Below are 20,480 nucleotides of genomic sequence, written 5' to 3'. Positions count from 1 at the left end.
AAATATTAATTGACCATAGAAACTTGGGTTTATTTCTGGAAAAAAAATTATGTTATATTCACACAACAGAATACTACACAGCAGAAAGTAAGAAGGAGCTCCTACCCTTCGCGGCAGCATGGATGTATCTGGAGAGCATTATGCTAAGTGAAATAAGCCAGGCGGTGGGGGACAAATACCATATGATCTCACCTGTAAGTGGAACCTAATCAACAAAACAAATAAGCAAGCAAAATATAACCAGAGGTATTGAAATAAAGAACAAACTGACAGTAACCAGAGGGGAGGGAATAATGGGGGGTAAAAGAGGAAGGGTCATCAAGGATCATGTATAAAGGACCCATGGACAAAGCCAAAGCCGGGGAGGATCCAGGGTGGAGGTGGGGATGGGTGGGGAGGGGGGACGTGGTGGGGGGGAAAATGGAGACAACTGTACTTGAACAATAAAAAATAATAAATAAATAAAATACATGAAAAAGTAAATATGTTTATTTTGTATATTATGTCTATCCCTTCCTCCAGAAGAATTAAGGGCACAGATTTTCTCCTGTTTTCTTCATGGATATGTTTGCAAAACTTCATAAAAGGCTTAAACATAAAACACAACACCATAAATGTCCTAAAGGAAAACATAGGCAGGAAAATTTCAGATATCCCATGCAGCAATATTTTCACTGCTACATCCTGTAGGGCAAAGGAAATAAAGGAAAGAATAAACAAATGGGACTACATCAAACTAAAAAGCTTCTGCACGGCTAAAGAAAATGTCATCAAAATGAAAAGGGAACCAACTGTATGGGAAAACATATTTGCCAATGATGTCTCAGACAAGGGTTTGATTTCCAACGCATATATAAATAACTCACATAACTCAATGCCAAGAAGACAAACAATCCAATTTAAAAAATGGGCAAAGGACCTGAATAGGCACTTCTCCAAGGAGGATGTACAGAAGGCCTAGAGAGATATGAAAAAATGCTCAACATCACTAGTCATCAGAGAGGTGCAAATTAAAACCACAATGAGATACCACCCCACACCAGTCAGAATGGCCATCATAAACAAATCAACAAACAGCAAGTTCTGGCAAGGTAGTGGAGAAAAGGGAACCCTAGTGCATTGTTGGTGGGAATGCAGACTGATGCAACCACTGTGGAAAGCAATATGGATTTCCTCAAAAAAATAAAAATGGAGCCCTGGCTGGTGTGGCTTAGTGGATTGAGTGCAGGCTGTGAACCAAATAGTTGCCAGTTCAATTCCTAGTCAGGGCACATGCCTGGGATGCAGGCCAGGTGCCCCTACCCTTGGTAGGGGGCATGCGAGAAGCAACCACAGATTGATGTTTCTGTCCCTCTCCTTCTCTCTCCCTTCCCCTCTCTCTAAAAATAAATAAATAAAATAATTTTAAAAAATTAAAAATGGAACTGCCTTTTGACTGGGCAATCTGCTGGGATTATACCGTAAGAATCCTAGAACACCAATTCAAAAGAACCTATGCACCCCAATGTTCATAGCAGCATTATTTACAATAGCCAAGTGCTGGAAACAGCCTAAGTGCCCATCAGCAAATGAGTGGTTCAAGGAAATGTGGTACATTTACACAATGGAATACTACACAGAAGAAAGAAACAAGGAACTCCTATCTTTCACAACAGCATGGATGGAACTGGAGAGTATTATGCTAAGTGAAATAAGCCAAGCAGCAAAAGACAAACACCATATGATCTGGCCTATAAGTGGAACCTAATGAACAAAACAAACAAACAAGCAAAATAGAACCAGAGGCATGGAAACAAGGAACAGAGTAACAGGCGCCAGAGGGGAGGAGAGGAAAGGGATAACAGAGGAAAGAAGAGGAAGGGCCTGGTTATAAATGACCCATGGACATGGACAACTGGGTGGGGATTGACTGTAGGAGGGGGAAGGCGGGGCATGGGAGAGCAGTGGGGGGAAATCAGGACAACTGTAATTGAACAACAACTAAAAAAAAAACCTTCAGATAATGCGTTACAAACCAGGCATTCAAAAATATGTTTTGAATGAATGACTAAATAAATGGAACTCTACCTCAGCGTGATGAAGTTGCCATGGCTATGATCAAATAGACAAGATCTATTTTATTAGAAATGGGCGGTATATTTCTAATGATTTAAGTAACATTTAAGCTGTAGTACTTATTTTCCTGGGTATGTAGCATACTTTTCATTAGGAAAATGAATGTACTCAGTAAGGTTCAGCAACACTCAATCAGACTAACATCTCTGCACACTCTTCTCCTGTAAAGTCTTGTTTATCTACGTGATGCATCAGTTACAGTGTAGGCACTGATTAAGGAAGCTGATGTTGTAACAATACTTGTTTAGATATTCCATTTATTCAGCATCCTAAACGGCGGGGACAGAGTGAATACAAGAAGCGGGCAAGATTTTTTTGCTAGTGCAAATCAACTGCTGATCAAATAAGATCATCAGTTTTCTTTTGATTGTGGCCATTTTCAACATGTGTCTTATTTTATATTTGAAGTAGATTTCTCAATATTTTTTAAATTAATGTTAACATTGAATTATGTCATAAGCAGTTTAATTAACATTCTAGAGATAATGTAGGTTAGAAAATTGTAATTGTTTTAATTTTACCTGGTGTACTGCATATTAGAATGATGTGAACTCTGGGCATATATGATTACTTAGATAGTGCCTTTAATAAAAAACTTCCATGTGAAGTAATGTATTTCAAATATATTCGAGGCTCACACTGCAATTAAAATTTATTTTTAAAGGACTTTTCCTTTTCTACATTTTGTCATCTATACCACATGATTAAATCATGTTTTTCCAATTGTGTTTTTTAGGTTGTATTCGGTTGGAGGTCGTGATGGAAGCTCGTGTTTGAGTTCCATGGAGTATTATGATCCTCACACAAACAAGTGGAACATGTGTGCTCCGATGTGTAAGAGAAGAGGAGGTGTTGGAGTAGCCACATGCGATGGCTTTCTTTATGCAGTAGGAGGTCATGATGCCCCTGCCTCAAACCACTGTTCCCGGCTGCTAGATTATGTAGAACGGTAAGACGGCAAGGGCTTGCTACAGTGACAGATACGGCGCAAGTTACACTGATGCCTAATTGTAAAAATAACCTAATTTAGAAAAGGTAAATTCAACTCCTAGGGCTGCTTCTCTCTCACTCTCTCTCTCTCTCTCACACACACACACACTTTCCTTCTTGTTTTATTTTTCCCTTCCTTCTTTTTCTTTCTTCTGTTTTTTCAACTAATATTTATGTAAAGCCCTTCTTGTTTTCACAGGATCCTAAAGTGATCCTAAATTTCTTTTTAATATGTTTTAAAAACTTGGTTAAAATGTAATTTTAAGTAATTTATTAATGAATGTTAATTCTTTTTTAGAAAATTATTTTATTTGTCCTATTTAATTCTCTCACGCCTGTGCTATAACTCCCTTCAAACTCTCTAAGGCGAATATGGACTTATTTGTTTTATGCCATACATTTCTTAATGAAAGACAGATTATTAGACTATATAATTTATAATTATGTTGTATAGAGAAAATGCAGGTCTTCTTGTAACTCTTCTTAAATGGCTAGATGCATAGAGGCTGGAGTGGGAATGCACCTTGGCTTCAGTTTGGTTCAACAGCCCCGACATTTTCTGGCATGGTTATACCTAAATTCTCTTTAATGACTGTGCCTCACTTAGAACTATTATATCATATGCAGTAAGAATTCAAGAGTTAGAAAAGCTCACGATGATATCTTCTATTAGATAGGGATGCATGCTGATATATGGGGAAGTGAGAATAGGGAATATTGAGATTAATTTTTTGTCAACTGAGAAAAGTATTTCTACTGTAACAAGTAACTTTAAAACTCAGTGACTTAGTACCATGATGCCTTTTTTTTTTCTTTTAATGGAATCTATTGGGGTGACACTGGCTAACAAGAATTATACATGTTTAAGATGCAAAATTCCACAACACATCATCTGAACACTGTATTGTGTGTTCACCATCCAAGTCAAGTCTCTACCCTTCACCATTTACCCTCCTATGCGCTCCTCCATGTCCATGACAATTCCATGATATCACTACCAGGATACCCAGAATGACAGATAAGCTACAATATGAGCGCTACTGTTCTCCATGACGAAAGGGGAAAAAAGCTGGAATAGTACATTGTTCTCTAGTTCTTAAAAATTCCAACTGCAAGTAATTTAATTCCCTTTCATTCAGACTTGATGATAAACAGTCACATGACCACAGAAAACATTATGACAGTGGGAGAACAGTATCCTGAATTATACCTGGAAGAAAAACAAAACATTTGGTGGATTATACTGATGACCAAAACAATTTATCACTTGATATTAAAAAAACAAACACATCCTTGATACTCATGACTATAAGTGAGAGAAAGGTAGCAAAATATTTTATAATATTAATTCCCAATGATATATGATTATTTTTACTGAGAATAAGGCCAATGGCAAGAGATAACTTTTAGTGAACAGGTTCTTTTCCAACTTAAGCCGCTTTTTGGATAAAATACAGAAACATGTTTTACTATATTTCTACTCGTATACTTTTAGAATCACAAACTTGCAATCATTTATTTTTAAAAATATTGTTAATAGACTGACAAGTTATTCACACTTTTCATGGCTAAATTCTTGGGGAAAATGACAGAAGATATATATGATGAGACCCCTACTTTTACTGTGAATACCTTATATAAATATTACTAATGAAATGATAGTTCATACTCATATTTTCTTCTAACTTTCTGTATAATGTATTGAAATGTTATTTGTGAACAGAGATAAGTAATTCAGTCTAGGAACACATTTATGGTGCAAAATTAGATTTAAATAAGTGTAGCTATTGTAAGTTACTGGAGTGCAGTGGGTATAAGCAGCTTCAGTAATGCAGAAGCACACCTCATTACCACGGTTCTTACTAGAGCTCATACGACAGGTCAGATTAATAGCATTTTTGTACTTTCTATAACATATATTCTATGTTGATAATGTCACATGTACATCATCAATAAATCAAGATACATAATGGTACCTCTGTAGAATTATTTTGCACATATCATGTATAGAATGTTTTTATTATATAATCATAGGCAAACAAATTATTAGGAAGAGCAAGAAGTAGCGTGCAATGGTACATTTTAAAGATAAGTAGATGACTAAGATAGGTAGATGTGCATCTTTTGTTATAACAATAATTGTTATAGAAATGTAAAGTGTTACAGAATGGTGGTGTTAAAATATAGTTATATAATATTTATGAAAAAATGTAGAGTCAGGCTGTTTTAAACCCAAATAACATTAGCACTTCAAATCGAAAGGAACAAGTAACAAGACATGGACTTTAGAATAGTTGATGGAACAGTGAGAACTAATTTTGTAGCCAAGCCTCACTGTACTGACAGCATTTTAGGGCACAAAATCAATGTCCAAAATATGCTATAAGTTCTAGCAAATTTAGGCCCCGAAAGTGCAATCCACTGGGAAAAGCACATCCATCCATTTGCTTATTCAATAAATATTGTTTCACATGTACTTTTCTCTGTGCTACATAGATCTTAAAAGGTATTGGAAGAAAGAGACAAAGAAATTAGAATTTTTTAAGATCACAAACAAAACTAGAAACCAGATCATGGATCAGAAAATATGCTGAAATGCATCAATCCCACTGCTGGATAATAATAATGTAGTAGGACCACTTTTCCTGAAATCTGCATCCCAGTACTGAGGCCTAGTGGGAGGGGGGTGTCAACATAATAGGAACCTCCCACACCTGCCTTTGTGCTATCTACTCTTGCTTCCTCCAGTGTTTTAGAGCAGCCAAAGGCAACTTTCCATAATGCAGATTTGATCTGAAAGCAAAATAATTTTTATTTGTGCCAATTCTCAATCTTACAATAAAAATTATTTATTTTACATTAATGTTTTACTAAACTAGGTTCTTTTTGCTGATACTGATCAAGATTAGCTCATCTATGCCTATATTCCTCTACTTGGCACAATTCCTGGCATGGAGTAAGCTCTCAACAGGCATTTATTGAATCAGTAAGACACTAAGAGAAACAGGCTTTAAAGTTCTCACAAGGAAAAGCGTGTTGAGGTATACTGTAAACAGGTCGTTATATAGATTACTAGATAGATGGATAAATACATAAATAATTGATAAGATAGATAAATGGATAGGTAGTAGATAATTGATTGATTAGATAGATAAATTGATTGTTTCTGGGCTAACTGGGTTCAGGTGGGCTGTTCTACTCCACTTGATGTTACCTGATGCTGCAGTCATCTTGGTGTTCAACAACTCTGGAACACTTAAGATGGTCCCTTCACAAAGCTGCCAGGGTTTGCTGGCATTAGAGAGCTTAGCCAAGGCCTTCACCAGAGCACCATGGTACTCATCTACTGGACTCTTTGTAGCTTGGAAATCCCACCAAATGGGGGTACAAGGTGGGTGAGTCCAAGAGGAGGTGGCACAACAATGACAAACATCCAGTGTGATGACTCCTCAAGCCTCTGCTTGCACCACACTTTCTGAAGGTGCACTGACCCGTGCTAGTCACAGTGAGGTGGGAGTGGAACTTCTCAAAGGCATTACACTAAGGGGCCTGCTTCATTAGGTAGGAACCAGCAAAGTAACAATCAATAATTATTGTTTATATTTTATTGTATTGTATTTTTATGAGCAAATCCAAATTTATTTTAACACCATGTTATTTTCAATTTTTCACCTTGAAATCAAATACATTTGCTCTATATTTCATCCTAGTTTTACAGCTTTCCTTCTTATCAGTTAACTCTTGAATGTATTTGTATCAATCATTTGGCAAATAATGTAAAAATGATTATTTCCTTTAACTCTTTTCTTGTGGGAAGTTAATGAGATCATGTGGCCTGAATCTTTTCTCAGCCTTAGGGAAGCCAGTCCCACAGATCTGATTTACAGCCAACCCTCTTTTTCAGGTTTTGCCTTGTGGGCCTCTTTTGGGGGTGGAAACAGGAGCACCAAAAGACACCAGGGTCTACTGATCATACTACTGAGTGAATAATCCCTAAGGCCCCTCCAGCTAGGCCATGGAGGCAGATAAGCCATGCGGATCTGTGGCAGTGCAAAAGATGGGTCCACTAAACAAGTTGTTAAGAAAGTGGTCAACTTCCATATATTTATATTTTATAGAACCAACTTTCTTCTAAGACAATTCAAATAATTAAATTTTTAGGGTAGATAATCATATGTTTGAAATGGAAATGATTTTCTTCCCATATTTTAGTTTATTACATATAACTTTTGGGGAAAAAACTAAGAAATTGTAGTTCAGTATTGATTATCATTATAGATAGTCTTTTTTAGGTAATATGGGATATTTACCAAAATTTACAATTTCTGGTCTTAAAATAAACATCAACAAATTTCAAAAGCTTGGAATCTCATAGAACATGTTATGATCAAGGTAGAATTTTCCCAGAAATTAATAACAAAGATAATTTTTTAAATACTCAAGTATTTGAAATTAGGCAACATACTTCTAAATAACACATAGCTCAAATTAGAAAATATTTTGAACTGAATGATAATGAAAATATGATATACCAAACTCTATGGAATGGAGCTAAGAAATTCTTACAGACAAATATACAGACCTAATTTCATGTATTTAACAAATTAAAAAGCTGAAATGCAAAAATTTCAGCTTCAGTCTCAAGAAGTTATAATAATCATAACAAAAGAGAAAACAAATACAAGAGTGAAATAAAGATAAAAACATATTAATAGAAAAATAAACCATGCTAGAGAGAGAATTTAAAAGAAGCCCAAGGTGTTTCTCTGAACATTTGCAATAAAATTTATAAACTACGTGCTAAATTGTCAAGAAAAAAAAGAGAAAAAATACCTTTATAAGAAATAAAAAAGTAAGTCACTGTATATATTATAGACTATATAATGAGATTATTTGAATATATTTATACCATTATTTGAATTGTTAGCTGAAATGAACAAATTTATAAAAAACACAACTATATAAATATTATACAAGAAGAAACAAGAGAAAGAAAAATAATGTTGGCTAACCTCAGAACATAGATGCAAGTATCTGAAAGAAATATTAGCAAATCAAACTTAGATACAAGTCAAAAGGAGTATATCCCAGCAAATTTGAATTTATTCCAGAAATACAAGTGTAATTTAACATAGAAAAGTTAACCAATATAACTCAGTATGGTAATAAAATAAACATCTGAATAGATGCAAAAGTAAAGATAAAACTAAACACCCATTATAATAAAAAAATCTCACCAAATTGGGAAGAGAAAATAGTATAAAAATTGATAGATATTGAAATGTTTTGTTTTGAAATTTTTATTAGAATGAGAAAAAGTGTGACTGCCAATACCATTGTTCTTCAACATTTTAATAGAGTAACTAGCCAATGATAAGTCAATAGAAGGGAAAAAATAACAATTGCAAAAGAATAAATAAAACTTTCAATGTTCAAATTTGCATGGCATATATCTCGTGATAATTGAAACAGAATTTAAATAGAAATTATTTGAGCCCTGGCTGGTGTAGCTCAGTGGATTGATCGCAGGCTGTGAACCAAAGAGTTGCTGGTTTGATTTCTAGTCAGGGCACATGGCTGGGTTGCCAGCCAGGTCCCCAGTAGGGGGTGCATGAGAGGCAACCATACATTGATGTTTCTCTCCCTCTCTTTCTCCCTACCTTTCCCTCTCTCTAAAAATAAATAAATAAAACCTTTTTTAAAAAGGAGTTATTTGAGTTAGTAGTGAATTGATAAGGCTGCTGTATACTCAGTTAATATATAAAATCAATTGTATTTCTACATGTAAGCAAAAATAACAAAATTAATGTGTAAAACTACTATTAAAAATAGGTTTAAAATATCTAGCAATAAATTTCACAATATGTATGCAATGCCACTAAATAGAAAATAAAACATTTTGAGAAAAGCTTAAAAGGTCCTAAATAAATGGAGGTGAGTGCTACTGTTATGGCTTAGAAGATTAAAAATTATAATTCTGCTCTAAATTGATTTATGGGTAAAATGCAGTCCTCATTAAATTAAAAACACTTGTGGATTGTGACTCTCAATGTATATACATGAAAAACTTGGTCTTATAATTTAGATGAAAATGGAAGCAACCCTAAGTCCCAAGATAACTTTGAAGAAGAAATAGATATTAAGATTATTAAGTTATTTTAACTGATAATCTCATGATACCTGGTAAGATGTCAGTTTTCTTTACAGAAAAAACAAAATTATTTGTTTTTGACCACTTGTCACTTGTAATTCACAAATAGTTTACTAAGATCAACTCAATTATAGATTGTAGAATTCATTTACTAGGAATCTAAAAACTCTTTCAGAGCTGTTTCATTTTTTTCCTTTTTCTTTCTTTGTTTCCTTATTTGTGTTGTTTTACAGTAAAACACACCTGGCTACAAAACATTTGTATGCTTTTTCAATTTGCTTTCCAGCAGAATATTGCCTGTATGAATTTAGAAAAACAGACACTTTTAATTCTATTTGCTTTCAGATAATGTTTTTATATTTAAAACAATTTTCTTTTAAATATTTTAAGATTCTTACCCTTAAGCTATAGAAATGACCATGCTTGAAAATTAATGGTACCTCAAAAACTTCAATAAGATTTTCAATGACCAACTAACTTTTGTTCTGTGACTACCATATAATTTCAGCAAGTTTTCACTTCACAGCCAATTTTAGCCACCATTTATATACTGATGCTTCTCTTGCCAGAGGGCTATAAACTTTAACAGAGTCCCTGATACAGAGCCTACACTCTGCACTCTGACGGTGAAGACCAAGGTGAAATGTAGGAAATAACACTGCTTTGTGCTGATGACAACTCTAAGAGCCAAGGTTCAGTGGGGCCCTGAATACCTCTTGCTGTGCAAATTTCTGATCTCTCTGCTGTGCTGTTTTCAGTGGAATAGGGTCCAAGGAGGAGCCAGCAGAGCGTCTGATAAAAATTCATAAAGGTCTCCTTTGGAGATTTTCTTTCCCCTGTGGATGTGTACACGGCAGGGGGGTGAGTCTGGCCTTACTGTTCTATGGAGTTTGCAATCCTGCAGGTGGGGGTTGGGTACGCCTTCCCCTTCCCAGGGGTTTGTACACTGCAGTTTGAGTGGTCCTGCCTGGCTGCAAAGAATCTCAGGTACTCTGCTCTAGCCTGAGCTGTTCCTGGCTCACTGCTCTCACAGGAGTCTCAGACCCAAACCTTCCATGCTGTGCACAGCCCCCGTTTTGCCAGCGGCACTGGGTGGGGCCCCACAATCTCTTCACCATGCAGCCTTCTACTCTTCCTGGATAGCTGGGTTCAGTGGGCATGAACCGTGCTTTGAATCTGGCCTGTTTGTTAGGAGGGCAGCTCTGCACAGACATGTGTTCCCTGGTCAGCCACGCCTCCACTCTCCTCTTTACAAAAGTCCTTATGTGGCGCTCACACTGCAGCACCGAGCCACTGTCTGCCTCTCCACGTGCTCTACCTCCCAGAAGGGCAAAGAACCTTTCACAGTCAGGGCTAGCCACAGCCTGCCAGTGCCTCTGGCAGTCCTAGCAGATAGAATTCTTTTCTTCGTCTCTCCCTGTTGGCATTGCAACTATGGATGTTCTGCTTGCTGTGTGTGTGCAGCCTGAGTCTCTGAGACTCCGTAAATCATCCCAAGTCTCTCCGGATTAGGGTTGGGGAGCCCTGTGTGGGAATAGGCCCCACCACTCCAGGAGGAGCAGGAGGTGCTATACCGCATTTTCTCACCTCTGTTCTCTGCCTTGCTGCCAGCCCCTTGCACAGGGTATTTCCCCTTCAACTTATGAAACCTCTTACCAAATGGTGTAAAGCTTCCTCTATACTCCTTGGCTTCAAAAATTCATAACAGCTAAGAGTCCATTGGTTGTTCAGGTCACTTGTCAGAAGATTAGCTGAAAATCTGTGCTGGGGGCATGAGCAAGAAGACTCAGCTTCTACCTACTTGGCCACCATCTTCACTGTGTTTCTCCTCCCAGATTTTAAGTTACTTCTGCTTCATTACCACAACACTTTGCTTGTACTGTGCTAAATAGTGACTTACATATCTGACTCCCTCATGGAAAGAAATCATTATATTCATTTTGTTAAATGACTATATATGTAAGAATTTAGGTATATTTTAAAATACTCTAAAATTTAGAAAGCCAGATATTGTGGATATTAGCTCTTAGGCACCTGCTCAAATACATGAGCTTTTAGAACAAACTACTCTTGTCTTTCATGGCATGCTTTTGAAAGGGTATCATTTATGTAGTGAGAGCTGAATGTGATTAGAATATGTCTTTTATCCTTACATTTTAGATATGATCCCAAGACAGATACATGGACCATGGTGGCTCCTCTGAGTATGCCCAGAGATGCTGTTGGAGTTTGTCTCCTTGGTGACAGATTATATGCTGTTGGTGGCTATGATGGGCAGACATACCTCAACACCATGGAATCCTATGATCCACAGACTAATGAGTGGACACAGGTAAGGTCGTTGCCAGCCTAATTTACTTCAAATGTAAGAATATATTTCATTTACTTTTCTTTGGAGGATGGGGGGATACAATTATGTAACTAATCAAATTGCTCTGAACCCAAAATGACTGATTCAGTCTATTGTGTTCATTCTCTAAGAATTTCATGAAATTAGATGGTTTGTATACTTTTATATATGCTATATTTTAATAAAATTTATATTAAAAAGTGACATTCATGTTTTCAGTGGGATTTCTACTTTATTACAGTAATAACAAGGAACAGGAACTGAATTTTAATTAGCTAAAGCAAAAAATAGAAGTAAAATATATTGATTCACAAAATCCTAACCAGAATATTTGATTTTAGAGATAAGTGGACTAAGAGGATGGAAGGCTGCAAAAATCAACTCTCTGCCTCCCATTTTTGCTTGACTACATTAGGTCTAGTGTTACCTGCTGCAGAGAAATGTTCCATGGGGTGGAAAGTCCAAGTAGCAATAGTCACAGCCATAAGCAGAAAATAAAAGAACTATTTGTTAAGTAAGAAACAAATATCAAAGGTCTCTAATGGTCTCTCATGTAAAAGCACTCACCCCTGGACAGTGGCTTGGGCCCAGAAGATGGAGTGAAATGATTGGCTGATACTAGCTGAGGCATTACCCCCTGACATACCCTATAGTTAGACTGAGGATCATTCAAGAATATTCCCATTCTAGTCATATAGCTGGAGGATTTCTGTTGGTATGTATGAGTGTTGGGGCAAGTTAGAGCAGAACAACTTAACTATAGTGCAGGGAACGGATATAATATTCTCAGATTTGGGTCCTCATATTCAATTTCTCCTTGCTTTCCTTTTTTCCATGTATCTCAGTATCTCTCTCTCTTTTTTTTTTTTTTTTTGCTTCTTTATTAGAAACTAAAAGCAAACACAGTACAAACTCTTCCCATGAGCGGGCGCAGTGAGATTCCATAGCCTTCTTTAGTTGAAGCAGAATAATAACCTCATCTCTCTATTTTCCTCACAAAACTTGACTAAAGTTTATCTGAAAAACTGGAACACATATTGAAATAAATTTCTTTTAAAACTACTTAATTTTTAAAGATGCATAACCTTTGATTGTCCCAGTTTAGATATGTGTTCAAATACAATATTTAGAAAACCTGCGTCTAAGTACAAAACCAAATTCCTAATGAACAGGCTAAGGTACTTGGACTTATAAATCTTACTCTTCCCTCTGGGAAAACTCTGATTCCAATGAGGATAGATAAAACTCGCTAAGAAGAAAGAGAGAAGGTAGAATAAAAGAAGGAAAAAAAGGTAAGTACTTGAAGAACTAGGTCCTGCAATTTTCTGTGTTTTACTTTAATTGTGAAACTAGGAGCATTCCTTTTCTAAAGATCAGAAAATATAAAAGAAGCTGGTAGTTATTGCACTAAAATATTAGAGCATATATTTTAAAATCTTATTTTTCTGAGCCCTTAGTGTTTACACAGGGAGCAATGCATGAATTAATGATTGTTGATTTGCTAAAGAAATATACTAGTTCAATGGTATTTTAAATGTGCTGCTTTCACAAATGAACATTAAATAAAAGCAGTTTATGGACGTGTATATGATGTAGTACAATGTCTTTATTATATATTTATTATAATGAGCCACTATGCTTATCATTCCTTTAAAGTTGAAATTGGAATAGTTATATGCTAATAGGCAAAATCCTCCTAAAAACCACTTTCCCTCATCTGTATTTTATAACTCTCTTTTGGAAAATGTAATATCTTACAAACAGCAAAGTGGTGTTTAAAATGTTTTATAATGATGTTGTTTTAGCCAATAAACATTAATGTTAAAGCTCTTAAATTACTTTAAGATTTTGCATCTCTATGCTTTTATTGTTTTTATTTTAAGACCCTTGAGGGGCCATCAGGGGACCCACATGATATCCTTGTTAGAATCTGCAGGATTCCAGGCCACTGGAAAAAATTGTAGTATTTGCTGAATAATTCCTATCGCTTTCCCTTTGTTAGCCCATAAAGAGACAAAATTAATTGTGTTTCCTATTTATCATTGGCACCACCAAATGGATAAGTGTTAGAATAAACAAGCAGACTATATTTAAAAATCTAAGATGTATATTTTGAAAACTACTCAAGCTAGCCTTTGGAAATAATGGAAATTGATTGGAAGCAATCGTCAGCCTCATGTCTTAGATCGTTTTACAGAGAACACATGCGTGCATGTATGTGTGTTTTTAAGTAAATTTGAGGTTGTCATTTAACATGGAGATTATTTCTTACATTGGATTTGAAAAAATATATATGTGTTTCAAGACAAAAGAAAAAGACCTTTATTCAATTTCTCCCAGCCTGGAAAAAATAACCCTTTCATGTTATGTGATCATAGTGCTCTCATGCCGCATCCACCTGCAGTAAAGAAACAGAGATAGTGTAGCATTTACTGCCATGTCCCCGAGGCTGACATGGGGGAAGAGATGTGTGAATGTTTCAGGTATAAAGCGAGCATTACTGTTGCAAATCAGTATGCTCTGTTGTGCGTGGATTTGGTTTATTTGCGCACAACAGATACATCAGATACTGTGAATGCCTTCCAAAAGAAGCCTGGTGAGGTATTTACAGTCCCAGCTGCTTTTTTCTAATTGGTGCTTTGGCCAAATTTTCAGGTTCCCATCTAAGGAAGAAAGGTATATCCTTGGAGGGAGAGCAACGCAGATTATATATAAATACATATATTCATACATATTATATTGCATGTATATATTTATATATAAACATATATATATGTTTTATACAAGCTGCAAAAATATGACTATCCAGTCAATACTCAGTACTATCAATACATGATAGATATAGATAGATAGATAGATAGATAGATAGATAGATAGATAGATAGATAGATAGAGATAGACAGAGTTGGACCATGGGAGAAAGAAGAAAAGCTCTCTTGAATATTTATAATGTATGTATGTATGTGGAAGATATCAAATGCTTACAATAGCATGATAAAGTATGTGGTGAGGGAAATACTTAGCACTTTAATAGAACCTAAATGTGTTGAGTACAGAAATCTTCCTTCAGAAAATGATATGTAGAATGAGGGCTGACGGATGAGTTACAGTCAACCAGATGAAAACACGGGGACTGGGTGAAGGAACAGAATTGTAAGGAGCTGCAGGAAGGGGAGCACGTGGCATGTTTCACTGGGCAGGAAATGAAGTGGTGAGCATTGAATTTGCAGAGACAAACAGGGTCTGTGTGACCTACGGACAAAAACCATGTTACAGAATTTTGACTTTACAATAACACTGAAGGTGAGTTCGTAAAGAATTTTAAGCAGGAAAAGTAAATAATCAGAATTGTGTTTTAAAAGAATTGTATTTTACAGGATGTAAAAAATGATTAGGAGAAAACAAGATTACAGTCAAGGAAATATGTTAAGAGGATTATTTTACTAATCCACTTAACATATGGTAGGGTAGAAAAATTTTCCCTCTTCCTTTCTAAGTTCTTTGGCTTGTCTAGTAATTAAATTAACATAAAACAGATTAAGAAGAGGAAAGCAAACAAATCTATATTTACAGAATCCCACAAAACTATGAATTCAAAAAAATTACCAAAGCAAAAAGCTTTTATACCATTTGGACACAGAAACAATATATTTGTGAAAGGTTGACCAGACAAAAGGATTTGGGCTTGGAGTAGTAAATTGGTGAAGAAGTAACAAGGTTTGCTTATATGGCATTTTGGCTCTAAATTCCCTATTTCTATTAATAAGGACTTCTTGGTACAAGGTGCGTACCTTTCACGTGGGAGACGTATCTCCTGATGTCAGGGCAACAAAGGAGAGTAAGAGTTTCCTTCCTGCACCGCTTGTCTCTCGAGTACCTTTAATTTAAATTAAAAAAACAGTAAAAAAAGTAGGATATCTTGGGATGTCTTATTTTTATCTTATTCATACTCAGGGTAAAACTATAACCTGAATGAGGCTGAAGACAGTAGGAAGGGGAGTAATTAATTTGTTTGGAGAAATACTAATAGACCCGATGAGCATTCAGATGTAAGTTTGAGGGAGGTGCAACTAAGGGCCACCGACATGCAATAGGTTTCTTTTCAGCCCAGTGGCATCATTCAATGAGATGGGAAGCACATGAGAGTAGCATATTTTGGGGAACAAAGAGCAGAGATTAATTTTAACACATGCAAGGACATGTGTATAGAGATAGAGATGTAGATATAAAGTGAAGCTCTTCACTCTATACTTTGTTGGAAAATGATGCACAGTGTTTCTCAATATTACAAGAACACCAGAGGATTTGGGGGAAACTGCAAAAATATGACTACCTAATATTCATCCCTTCCTATAGAGTGGTGAGACTTGAGCCCGTACTTTGTAAAAGTTCTTTAGATGACTCTGATGTCAAACAATACTCGAAAATCATTAGAAACTAAGAGAGAGACAATGGAAAGACTTTGGAGTCAGACACAAGTTTGTTTACACGATGTTATGGGATTTACACGTTGTCTCCTAACACTCCATTGGCGCACCTGCCAGGCGAAGATAACAATATATGATGAGATTATGAAGGTGACTCTAGTGACCTATAAAAACTATTCTTAACACACAGTACACTATCAATGTATTCACATGCCCTTTTTCTCCTCTCATTTTGAGCAATTATCATAAAGACAAGAAATATTACATTAAAAGAGCTTTTAAAAATAACATATTAAATAAAAATAATTTAAAATATCATATGGGAAGTTTATTTTTAATCTACAAAGGGGAGAAGGAATCAATAAGTACATTTAAAGAATTAGTAGATAATGGTGATAATTTTCATTTTTCAAGAGTAAGACCATGCTCTTTCTCAATCAATAAGATAATGTATGTGATCTGAGGTTATTATACTCTTTGCTCTTTTATTTCTTACATATTATTTACTTTCTTTTCAGGTTGAAATAATATCCAGCAATTTCTAGTCTACTGTGAAATATTCATGTACATAAATTATTCTTAGAAAACTGTAATAAAAATCATTGATATGAAAAAGCTCAAATTATTATAATTTCAACTTACCTCCATGGAATAAATTTTCATTACAACTTTGTAATGGTTATTGTTTTTAATATATTTCTGTGAATTTCATAGTCATGATCATTTAAAAAAATCTCAGTTCTCATCTCAATGACTGTCATAAGGTGGAATTCTTAAAATAAGCCCTGTACCAATTGTAATTATGGCCTATTCATGACAAAATATTGAAGTTACTTCATTGTATGCCTCTTCAGAATGAATAAGTAACACATTCAATTTAGTATATCAGGGGAAATTACTTCAAAATGATTTCTGTAAGTATAATAGTTATTTCATCGCAATGTATTCTAATCTATCACTATAAAATATCTTCTTCACAAGTATGTCCATGCAAATTCTAGAATAAATATCTTCTGGAAACTTCTGTTCCAGCTCTATTGCACAAAAATAGTCAATAAATATTTTATAACTTTTATTAAAATTTCATAAATGATTACAAGTTTTAAGAATTTTAATATACAAATTATTTCTCTTTTGTAAAGACATTTTCATTGTTTGCATTTTTGCTGTGCCACTGTTGGCTATGTTGAAAAATAAAAAAAAAATTTATGATTTTCATTTATGGAAGTGTTTTAAATATATTACAAGTTGTGTATTTTTCCACAAAAGTAACTTTTTTTCTTTAATTGTGTTTAATCTTCGCAACAGATGGCTTCCTTGAATATCGGGCGAGCAGGCGCCTGTGTAGTAGTCATCAAGCAGCCTTGACTTGTTTCTATTCGGAGAGATTCTACTTGCTGGAGTGGTTATTTTTATATCAGAAGGCAAAGACGAGAACTTCCTGAGTTGCAAACTCTTCAAGAACAACTGCTGCAGATTTACCAACTGATGTCAAAAGAGTTAGAAGATCAAACAGAATTAAAGAAAACCAGAAAATATCAAACTGCTATGGGAACACTATCTGGCCACGTATTAGTTTAGGAATGGTTATTGGTAATTTGTTTTGTATTATAGCATACAATAACTAGTTACCAAAGGCTTGCTTTTCTTCAGCAATGGAAAGGAGAGACCGATATTTGTGCCATGGATAATTTCATAATTTACAATTGCTTTATAATCTGTGGCAATATTTAAGAGGTTGCCAAGTGTAGAAGACATGATATTTCAATCTGACAGAATCTGATTGGTTTACCATTTTCCTAATCAGAGCCGGTCATACCAGGAGGTACAATGATGTTTTATTAAAACTAACATATTGCTTCCCCATTTTCCTAAGCTACAAGGACAACTAAAGAAACTGATCCATGCTTGTCTCGTGCATTCAGAAGACAAACTGTCCTGCTAATAATTAAAACTGCATATGTTGTCAGAGGTAATGGTTGCATTTTTTTGCAACCATCTTAGCAATCTGAAGGTGGCAAGCACAAAGGATTGTTTTCATCGGGCTTATCACAGTGCTTCGCTTTTTGAATACACTGAGTCAAAGTATCAGTACAATTGTAGGCTTGGCCTTATATTGAGTTCAGTATAAGCATGGGAGCTAGTTATTCTGAATGTTATATATATCCACTGCATGTTGATGTCCTTTCGAATTTTCTTTATTAAAAAAATCTTAGAATTTTGAAAGAGAAATCTATGATCCATTCATTTGGGATGTTAATGATCATTGTTAAAATGAAGGTCAACTTTAGATTCTCAGTCCACATTTTCAAACTTGTTACATTGATATACACAGTATTTTATGTCAAATGTTTGTAATTGTTTAAAGCATAAAGTGGAAACATTACACAATGTCCTTAATAGACTCTTGTAAATGTTAAATACAATTAATAAATAATAGAAAATTTGCTTTTATCTGTGTATCTTTTTTAATCAAGAAAGATAGGCAATTTTTATTACTTAATTTCTGAAAATTTAAGACGTATATATTTCCATCCAAACATGTTTATTTTCTCTAATATTTAAATACTATATTTAAACAAATTCAATCTTTACTATTTTCTTCTGTAAGCATTCATTTGAAATAGTTAGCACTGGTGCTTAGAAAACACACATACCATAATGAGACTGCTGATAAATGTACAGGATCTAGAAAAGGCAAGAAATCCATCTTTTTGAGTCAGTATAAACCATGGAATTGAGTTTTATTTTTAGGTGGTAGAAAATGTTGAAATCCAGTAACCAAAGAAAATATTAATAGTTTGTGTCAAGAAACTGTTAGTAAATCGGAAGTTTCCCAACATGAATATGTGGTCAGATTTTTTAGTCACATTTTTTTCCAGAAAAACGATGTCATTATAAGATGATAGGAAGTATCAATGATTAAAATATATATATATATATATATATAGTTAAAAAATGCATGCCATGAAAATTACCATCATAACCATTTCTAAGTGTACAGTTTAATAGCATTTACTATATTCAATTTCTTCTGCCTACATATTTTCCCAACACATAGAACATACAGACAACATTAAGTAACCTAGGTATACAACTTACTTCTGAAATTTCAAAGAATAGAGGAAAAGATAAATTGGCGTATGTTTATTTTTTAAACACTAAAGTTTTTCAGTGGTCATATTTAAAACTTGGTTAATAAATGTACCAACATTAATACATATAAGTAATTTTTTTCCTTAAAGAATACAAATTTGCTGCATTCAACCCACTATTTTGACGCGTAGATCACATCAGCCTAGCGCTGTGCATGCCAGGAGTCTGGGCGCCCAGTTCCCACATGAGGGCGCCGCAGCGGTTTGGACACAGAACTCCAAGCCTACATGCGATAGGGAGAACAGACGCCATTGTGCCATTTACTGAAAAGAAAATTACCCACCACGGTCACACGTTAAATGAGTTCCAGGACTTACCACAGACCTTGCTATGACTCCAACCCAGGAGTCTTGAAGCTCGACTCTGTCCACTGCTAATTCAGCTGCACTAAGGATCCCGCTTTGAAGTGAAATTTCTGCTGAACACAGAAGGTTTACTATTTGGCTTTTTGATTAATAAGGCATATCTAAATATAGGAAGCATAGAAAATACATCAATAAGACTAGTTTTTCCAAGCCATTATTTGGTTTATTATTTACATTGATAGCCATAGAATATAACTTATTTTTATAAGGAACACTATGAAATCTGAGAATATTCCACAAATATTTTCAATTTTATTAATAACTATTAATGATAATAGTAATAGTAATTTTTACAGTTCAAAATTATTTGTAAAGTATTACAACCATTTCCAAATCTCCACAAGTGGTAGCACTGATTTTTCTTTTTATCTTGCATCTTAAAGACCAATAAAACACAATCTTATAGTTGAAAAAAATAAAAGTTGATATTTGTTAGTTTCACTTGGATACTAAACAATAGACTGAATAAGAGTGGAAATATTAGTGCAATATCCTGATAAATGCTGATGAAGATGTAAAAAACTTCTAAACTTGTGAGTTTATTTAAGTCAAATTGCTAACAATCTGGGAAGCAAGATCTTAAATGCTGCAGAGAATGATAGTTTTGCTGTTTTTTTTATACATTTGGAATTAAGAGTAGAACATAAGGAAGATTAGAGGAAGATGGGCGAAAATAAGGTATGGGATTGTTAAGATTATGCGCTCCACTGAGCCTTCCAGGAGTCTGGAATTATTTCTGGCCTAATGGTGTTTTAACCCAGATGCACAGGAACAATGCACAGGCCTTGCTTAAAAACCATTGACTAAAGAAGTTACAGCCTCATAGCATGACTCCCCACCTTGACCTGCCCGCTAGGAATTTGTAATCAGGTCAACCTGTGATGTTACTTTTGGTCATAGAACTTGTATATACCCCCATTTCATCC

The 20,480-nt window shown here is 34.9% G+C and overlaps 1 protein-coding gene across 1 annotated transcript in view; it reads left to right on the top strand.

The window, feature by feature from the left end:
* The window catches only part of KLHL1 (kelch like family member 1), a 303,818-nt gene extending 285,336 nt beyond the window's left edge, over positions 1-18,482 (top strand). Inside the window, exons 9-11 of the mRNA XM_053916504.1 lie at positions 2,852-3,064; positions 11,417-11,588; positions 17,342-18,482. Coding sequence (XP_053772479.1) covers positions 2,852-3,064; positions 11,417-11,588; positions 17,342-17,401 — 445 coding nt within the window. The 3' untranslated portion in view covers positions 17,402-18,482. The remainder of the gene's footprint in view (positions 1-2,851; positions 3,065-11,416; positions 11,589-17,341) is intronic.
* Positions 18,483-20,480: the final 1,998 nt, after the last annotated feature.

The sequence above is a fragment of the Desmodus rotundus genome, chromosome 13 (assembly GCF_022682495.2).
Source record: "Desmodus rotundus isolate HL8 chromosome 13, HLdesRot8A.1, whole genome shotgun sequence".
Lineage (NCBI taxonomy): Eukaryota > Metazoa > Chordata > Mammalia > Chiroptera > Phyllostomidae > Desmodus > Desmodus rotundus.
This window is presented reverse-complemented; position numbering and strand designations above follow the sequence as displayed.